At 49.3% G+C, this 8418-nt stretch overlaps 1 protein-coding gene and 1 non-coding gene across 2 annotated transcripts; both read left to right on the forward strand.

Annotated features, from left to right (window-relative positions):
• Positions 1–742: 742 nt before the first annotated feature.
• MAGED2 (MAGE family member D2) lies at positions 743–7556 on the forward strand. The gene is made up of 13 exons (XM_061136263.1): positions 743–865; positions 979–1052; positions 1414–1887; positions 2487–2795; positions 2916–2979; positions 3240–3319; positions 3858–3952; positions 4642–4721; positions 4815–4857; positions 5191–5253; positions 6355–6469; positions 6832–7238; positions 7422–7556. Exons 2-12 carry the CDS (start codon positions 1008–1010, stop codon positions 7228–7230), a joined length of 1767 nt encoding a protein of 588 aa, XP_060992246.1. The 5' UTR covers positions 743–865; positions 979–1007; the 3' UTR covers positions 7231–7238; positions 7422–7556.
• On the forward strand, positions 6066–6193 carry LOC133053347 (small nucleolar RNA SNORA11). Its single transcript, XR_009692260.1, has one exon. It is a non-coding gene; the product is annotated as a small nucleolar RNA SNORA11 (small nucleolar RNA).
• Positions 7557–8418: the final 862 nt, after the last annotated feature.

Below are 8418 nucleotides of genomic sequence, written 5' to 3' on the forward strand. Positions count from 1 at the left end.
CCCTAGGGAGGCGGAAAGGGGCGGGGCCACTTCCGGCCTGGAGCGGGGAGGGAAGTCTCTGAGTTTATGAGGGGCTCAGAGGGTGTGGACGCATTCAGGAATTGTAGAAGGACGAGGTGAGCAGCCCTGGATCTGAGCCCGGGAGGGGTCTGCCCCACCCTCTGGGATCTGCAGAAATCCTGCTGTAAAGGACCGGATCGTACCGGATCTATCCAGTCAGGAAGGGAGGGGACTGGACCTTGTTTGGCTGGGCCTAAAGATGGAATCACTAGCTCAGTACTGATTTGAGGAGGGGGTGTATTAGAGACGGGGAAGAATCAAGATGCTCTTGGGCCCTGTTTGGAGGGGGAGCGTATTATGAAAAAGGGCGGGACCAGGCAGTGTTCTGGACTTGGAGTTATTCAGTAGGGGAGGGGTCAGGACTACCGGACACTGCGACAATTTGAGAGTGAGGTTTGTTGGGGAGGGGGCGGGACCGAATGATACTATGAACTTGGAGAGGGGCGTGTTGGAAAAAGGTGTTGGACTGAGTCCTCGACTATTACGCATGCGCACTATGGATCGCTAGAAAGGGGCGTGTAGAGAAGGGCCAGCTTGGAGAGACACCAGCTGCTGAGTGCGCATGTGCAGGGTGGACATCAAAGAAAGGGCTTCTGCTGGGAAAGCGGGTGGGGCTGAGATGGGCCCTGCAACGGATGCGCATGCGCATTGTCGACTTGCGGCTAGGGGGGGGTGCGCTGGGAAAGGGGGCGGGGTCCTCAGGGCTGCCGCGCTGGCACATCTTCCTGGAGAAGGGGAGGGTGCGGCTGCAGAGAATTGAGACCTAGACGTTCTGGAATACTGAATTTGAGAACGAAGTCTTTGGGTGGGGGGGGTGGGATTTGGGAGGGTTTGGGATTGGGTGGGGATCAGCCTCCAGGCAGAGCGGGAGAGATGTTCAGTGGGTTTGCCTCTTGACCCAGGCTTTCTCCCCTTCAGGCTCAGCTCTTGCCAGGCCGACTTGAGACATGTCTGACACAAGCGAGAGTGGTACGGGTCCAACCCGCTTCCAGGTAAGCCCTTCTTCTGCCCTCTCCCTAGCTGCTTTTGCTCTCCAACTCTTGTTGCTGCCCCCAATCCCTTGGCACCTCCCCTCATCCTAATCATTCTCCACCTACCTCTTTGCTTGGGTGCTGCCCCCCTCCCCCAAGTAGAGGGAGGGAGGAGGGAAGGAAGGAGGGAGGAAGCAAGTCTAGAGGGAGATTGGGCCCGCCCCTCTTCTGCTCTGGAGAGGCCTTGCTGGGCAGAGTGGTCAGAGCATACTGCAAATAGGAGTTAGTATAGGTCAGAGAAGTGAAGCCCTGGAATTTTGGAGCCATTTGCTTAACTGGGGGTGGGGAGAAAGTCTGTGAGCTTCCCTGCTTCATCTTGCAGGCTGAAGCTTCAGAAGAGGACCCTGGCTTGAAGATGCAGACCATACTGACAGTGACCCAGAACTTGGAGGCCTCAGAGACACCGAAGGCCTCAAAGACACCAGAGGTCTCAAAGGCCACAGAGACCTCAAATGCTGTAGGAGTCTCAAAGGCCACTGAGGCTCAGGAGGTATCTGCCACTCAGGCTTCACCTACCACTAAGCTGACCGATACCCAGTTTCTAGCAGCCAAAAAGAAGAGTCCTGCAGCTGACACCAAAATGCAGCATACTGACCCTCAGGCTGTGACAGTGCCTGCTACTGAGACCAAAAAGGTCAGCTATGTGGCTGATACAAAGGTCAATACAAAGACCCTGGAGACTGAGTCTACTGCCTCTCAGGCTCTGGCAGATGAACCTGAGCCTGAGGGTGCAGCTGGTCAGGCTCAGGAGAATCAGGATACCCGGCCCAAGATCAAGGCCAAGAAAGCCCGAAAGGTAAGATCTTTGCTTTTCTACTTCTCTCAGTTGGTTCATGGTTCTGTAAACCTTTAGAAGGTTGGTTTCCTCTCCTCATAATAGCTGTAGGGGGACACAAAGAGGAATCTGTTATAATTCCTGTCTTCAGAAAGCTCATAGACTGGACATGAGATAGGAATACGAATAGCCAAAATCTAAACAAAATGCAGTTTATGTTTATGTAGTAGCTTACCATATGTCAAGGGCTTGAGCTAGGCATAGTGACACAGGTTATCTCATTAAATCCTGAAAGTGATCTAGTTTTGTAGAGAAGGAAGTTGAGTCCCAGAGAGGCGGAGTGACTTGTCCAGGGTGATATAAACAGAATCAGTGGTGGACACAGGAAGAGGAGAAGCCTCAGGCTTTACACTTGGGTTGCTCCTGGCCTGGTGGGAAGATGAAACTCCTACTTGGAAACCAGTGAAAGATGAATACAAGACTCAACATGGCCAATATCTAGTGAGTCAGGCTGTTACTACAAGGGTGGGATTAGAGGGGACTTCTGGAAAAGAGAAGATGAAGGAAAAAGGACCATCTGCTTCATCTGGCAATATTGAGTTTGCTCTCTGTTGATGCAGGTGAAGCATCTGAATGGGGAAGAGGATGGCAGCAATGATCAGAGTCAGGGTTCTGGAACCACAGGTGGCCGAAGGATCTCAAAGGCCCTAATGGCTTCAATGGCCCGCAGGGCTTCAAGGGGCCCCATAGCATTTTGGGCCCGCAGGGCATCAAGGACTCGGTTGGCTGCTTGGGCCCGGAGAGCTTTGCTTTCTCTGAGATCACCCAAGGCCCGTAGGGGCAAGGCTCGCCGCAGAGCTGCCAAGCTCCAGTCATCCCAAGAGCCTGAAGCACCACCACCCCGGGATGTGGCCCTTTTGCAAGGGAGGGTAAGAACCCTGTCCTCTCCACTCTGCATTATTCTCTGCTTTGCCTGCCTTCTTCTCTGCCATTGTGTCAAGTTTTTTGCAAACATATTTTGATCTTTCCATCTTTTCCACTTCTCCCAGGCAAACGATTTGGTGAAGTACCTGTTGGTTAAGGACCAGACGAAGATTCCCATCAAACGCTCAGGTAGAGTCCTACTAACCCCTTCCTTCCTCTAGCTCTGCCCTCCATTGCCCTCTCCCTCACATGCTGAGGGCATTTCTTGCTCCCCTGCTTCCATTTATGCCCTCTCAAAGTTCTAATTTGGCAGTAGTAGCATCTTTGTTCACTAGCTCAGAACCTGTTTGTGCCACCCACAGCAGGGTTGGTAAAGGGTCTATAGTTTGGGTATGGGGGCCACTTGGCTTCACTTCAGCCCAGGTGCTCGCAACACTCTCCCCTTGCAGACATGCTGAAGGACATCATCAAAGAATACACTGATGTGTACCCTGAAATCATTGAACGAGCAGGCTATTCCTTGGAGAAGGTGAAGGGGCAGACCTGGGGGATGGGTGCAATGGGGAAACCTTGAATCAAACAAAGGAGTACATGTCTCTTCTGGGGGGCACCACAGAGACTAATCCAGCCCCGTCACTGTGCAGATGGGAAGACAGTGGCCTAGCAAGGGGCATAGACTAGCTTGAGGTCACACAGCAAGTCCATGGTAAAATCACAGCTAGGACCCAAGCTACCCAGCTTAGTCTGGGCTTCTGTCCACTGCTGGACAGTCCTGTAATGTACTTCAGATACTCACTTCTCGATTTCTTTCCCCACTCTCTGGCTCCCTGGATTCCACTAATCACAAAGATGACAATAACAATAATGCATTTGTTGCCTGTTTGCTGTGTGCTGGCCACTCAGCTAAGTGCTTTATGTGCATTATCTCACTGATTTCACATGCATACACACACACACAAATACAAACATACACACAGAGAGAGACAGACTCCTGAGTACATGGGGAGCTATGGGATGCCAAGGAAGCTGAATTCTGTGGTCTCACAAACTGTTCTCCCCATCCACAGGTTTTTGGGATCCAATTAAAGGAGATTGATAAGAATGACCACTTGTACATTCTTCTCAGCACCTTAGAGCCCACTGATGCAGGCATACTGGGAACGTAAGCTGGTATAGGGCTGGGATGGGAGGGAGGCATCTGCTTTCATTCATGGTACTAGTTCATCCCTGTCTTCTCCCTATACCCCCTTAAGAAATAAGAAGTTCAGAGCCCTTTTCTATCACTCACACGTAGTTGGAGCCCTGCACACAGGAGTGATATCTGATTGTGATTGTTTGTAGGGTGTATAAGCTTCAGGTAGTGCACTCTTAGTGTAAGATTTTCTGGTTTTCCAGAAACTTCCCAAGAAAGCAGACTTGTCATTCCTTGTCTCTTCATATTGGCCTTGGTAGAATAGTTCTCACAGGAGAGCTTCCTGGTATGAGTGGATCATGATGCTTGATGGGCAGGGGCATCAGTGGGGCTATGCCTAGAATTTTCTTGGAACTGCTGGGTCTGGGGGAGCAAGAAGGGACTCACAATTGACTGGATGCCCAGATCATACCATTCTTCTATTCTCTCAGCAACACAGGAAGAGGAGGATGTGTTTTTCCCATTTTATGAATAGGAGACTAGGTTCAATATTTTAAATGCCTTACCCAGGATCACATAGAGCTTGAAGCATAGACTGGGCAGAATTCTCCCATATCTAAAGAATCTGGGAGAAGCTAGCCTAGTGAGCTGGCTGATGTGGTTTTTTTTGCAGATGGCTGCTGGATGTAAACCTTCTCTCTGTCCCATTATTCTCCTAGGACCAAGGACTCACCAAAGCTCGGTCTCCTCATGGTACTTCTAAGCATCATCTTCATGAATGGAAATCGGTCCAGTGAGGGTGAGTGGCTGGGTTGGCAGCTGGATGGGCGGTCATGGTCAGAATTGCACATGTTCATTTTCTATCCCTGTTTCCTTTTTCCTCCCCTTGCAGCTGTCATCTGGGAGGTGCTGCGCAAGTTGGGGCTGCGCCCTGGGTATGATTGGGCTCTGTCGGCACTTGCTGTCCGTGTTGTCCTTTGGCAAGAGAGGATGGTCCCAGGATTGCATCAACCTGGTGGTCTGGTGGGGTGGGGGGGTGCTGGATTGGGTCCAGGGTTCTGACCTAGGTGGATGGGGAAATGGTCCTGAACTCTGCTCTATGTCACTGACTCTTGGGTTTCTATGGAGCTTCCGTCTTATGCTGGAAGCTTCTTTTCCATGTGGGAAATGTCTCTGTCCATATGTGGGAAGTGCTGTAGCCCCAGTTATATTTATCTATGTATGTAGTTATATATGTATATATTTATTTTATCATTCTGTACTGTCAGGATACATCATTCACTTTTTGGAGATGTGAAGAAGCTCATTACTGATGAGTTTGTGAAGCAGAAGTAAGTCTGTATGGTGTTGCTGTGTTCTGTGCATTTTGCCTGTCTTCGAAATGAGTGATAAAACTATGGTGCATGTGCCTGTGCTTGTGCATGTTATATAAGTGCATATGCAAGTGGTAGCTTATTCCTGAGGTAGTGGCAGAGAACATGAGTACACGTTTACTGACCTACTTGTACTCTCATATATGCCTTTGGAGCAGTTCTTCAGGGGAAAGATTGTCATCACCAGTATTGTATGTGTGAGGAAACTGAAACTGAGAGAGGTGAAAATTTGCTCAGGGTTATATAGGCAGCAGATAGAAGAGTTGTATTTAAATCCTGACTTCAGTACCTTGGTTCTTTTTACTATGCTAGCTAGGGCTTCATAGAAATTAATTTCCATAAAGAAATGCCATAGAATGGTAGCTTTAGGCAGCCAGGTACTGTCCTGGAGTCTTGACTTGAACATCTCATTTCATTTTCATAACTACCCTGCAGAATAGCTGCCGTCATCCCAACCCCTGTATCAGTTGAGGAGCCTGGGGCTCAGAGAGTAGAAGTCTGAACATGGCCCTGGCTGGTAAAGGATCCCATTTGGGTCTGAAGCCCAGTCCTCCTGACTTTTATGGCCAGGGCCCACCCTGTTCTTGGTACTTGGAGAACATGTGTGCACTCATGCAGGTGCACCAGCACACATGCCTGTATGCTCACACACAAATGGTCGAGAGTATGCATTGAATCCGCTGCTCTTGGCTGACTGTTTTGTCCCATACAGTCATTTCCTAGGATGGACTGTATCAGGGTTTAGCCAGGCCATGGATGAGCCCGTTGGTGGGGTGTGCTCAGAGCAGGGGGCCTAAAGAATTGGCTTCTCTATTTGCAATACACCCAACAGGAATCTGGGTTGTTGTGACAGGGGCACAAAACTTGTGGCCTTCCTATGAACAAATACTCTATACAGGCCCCTTGTACCTCCACATGGCTGCTGGGTAGGGTCAGTGAGATAGGGCTGAAGATTGGAAGAAAAGCTGCTGTAGTCAGTGGGGGAGTTTGCCACCTAAATGCATGAATGGGCTGTTAGTGGTCTTATAGACATAAAGGCTTTGAACCTCTCTTTTCAAGGTACCTGGACTATGTCAGAGTCCCTAATAGCAATCCCCCTGAATATGAGTTCTTCTGGGGCCTGCGCTCTTATTATGAAACCAGCAAAATGAAAGTCCTCAAGTTTGCCTGCAAGGTAATTGGAGAACTGCCCAAGCTTGGCATACCAAGAGCATGGGGTGCCACTGTTTGGGGTAGGCTGTGTGCAGAGCAGCCTGCGGCTCATGCATGAACATTCTGAAGCCTGTATTAATGTGCAGACACTTTATTTGAATCATTTAATACTTACAACTGACATGTCATTGCTTTACTGCAAGTGAGAAAACTCAGGCTCAGAGGTTGTTAGGTGTCATGTCCAAGGTCACATATAAGTGTCAAAGCAGAGCTGGAATATTAGGTGCGTAACTACTAGTAGTATTTATGGTATTATAATTTGCATAGAGTAGGCACTTGGTGCTCAGATTTGGATCCTTCAGATGGTTGTTCTTCTTGTCATAGGTACAAAAGAAGGACCCGAAGGAATGGGCAGCTCAGTACCGAGAGGCAATGGAAGCAGATATGAAGGCTGCAGCTGAGGCTGCAGCTGAAGCCAAGGCAAGGGCTGAGATTAGAGCTCAGATGGGCATTGGGCTTGGCTCTGAGAATGCTGCTGGGCCCTGCAACTGGGATGAAGCTGATATTGGACCCTGGGCCAAAGCCCGTATCCAGGCGGGAGCTGAAGCTAAAGCCAAAGCCCAGGAGAGTGGTGGTGCCAGCTCTGGTGCCAGTGCTGGTGGCAACTTTGGTGCCAGCACCAGCCTGACAGCCACTCTCACGTTTGGGCTCTTCTCAGGCCTTGGTGGAGCTGGTGCCAGCACCAGTGGTGGTTCTGGTGCCTGTGGTTTCTCCTACAAGTGAGATTTCAGGTATCTACTTATATTTGGGGGAAGCCAGGGCTCATGGGGGTGGGATAAAGAGCTGGGTGGTTATAGGAAGGCCAGGGTTGGAGGATCACATGGACAGTGTGAAAACACTACTTTTGGCATTTTATTCCTTCCTATTGGTGGATATAATTGACTTTTTTAATTTTCTTTTACTTGTGTTTTCAGATATTCCTAATCCCAGCAGTCTTTCTCTTCGAGCCAGGGTGCATCCTCAGAAACCTATTCAACACAGCTCTCTAGGCAGCCACTATCAATCAATTGAAGTTGACACTCTACATTAAATCTATTTGCCATTTCTGAGTTTATTGCCTTTTTTTGGTGGGCTGTCATGTTTTTGTATCATATTTTAAAATGAACTGGGAAAGTTTCCACCTCAATCTGTGCTTAGCTTGAGGTGACATTGCTGATTCAGTGGAGCAAGATTAGCATGTTTCCTGGGATAGGTTGGGCCCCATCTCTATCCTATAGAGCAGGCAGAGTTGCAGTGGTGTGGGAGTGGGATTGTAGGCACAGAGGGCATACTTAGAAGAAGCTCTGATGTGGGCAGATCTGGTCCAGAAAAATAGAGGAGATTGGACATCAAGTATTGACTCTCCTTTTGAGAAACTTGGGTTAGACAAGAAGGAGAGAGAGGTAGGTAGCTAAAGAGAGATACATGAATAATGATTTTCTTGGGAAAAGAGAGAGATTTGAGCAGGCAGGAGCCAAAAGACTGGGAGAAGTTGAAGGCTGACTCATGCAGCCTAGTCCCTGAGGAGGTGGGAGGGGAGGGCCTGTGGGAAGGGACTGTACAGAAAGGACTTGGAGAGGGGACTGTAGAAGGATTCCAGACAGTGGGGAGGCCCCAGTAGAGCAGGGAGCCCATGATTTATGGTAGACCCCGTTCCCCATGGCAAAGTGCTCAGTAATCTTGTAGGAATGAAGATGAGTGTTAGCTTATTCCAAGGATTTGGTTCTGTTATTCGGTGGTGGAATAAGGACAAAACCAAGGGCAGTGAGTGTATGAGTCTGCATCTTTGTTACCGTGTCCACAGTGTAGGTTCAAAGAATGGAGAAAGAGATGGACCAGGGAACCCAGGCAGGCTTGGTGAGGAAGATGGAGTTTGAGTGACAGATTGGGAAACATTGCAGGGGTTTGTGGACAGGAGTCTCTGAAGTCTAT

The sequence above is a fragment of the Dama dama genome, chromosome X, assembly GCF_033118175.1.
Source record: "Dama dama isolate Ldn47 chromosome X, ASM3311817v1, whole genome shotgun sequence".
In the NCBI taxonomy this organism is placed as follows: Eukaryota; Metazoa; Chordata; class Mammalia; order Artiodactyla; family Cervidae; genus Dama; species Dama dama.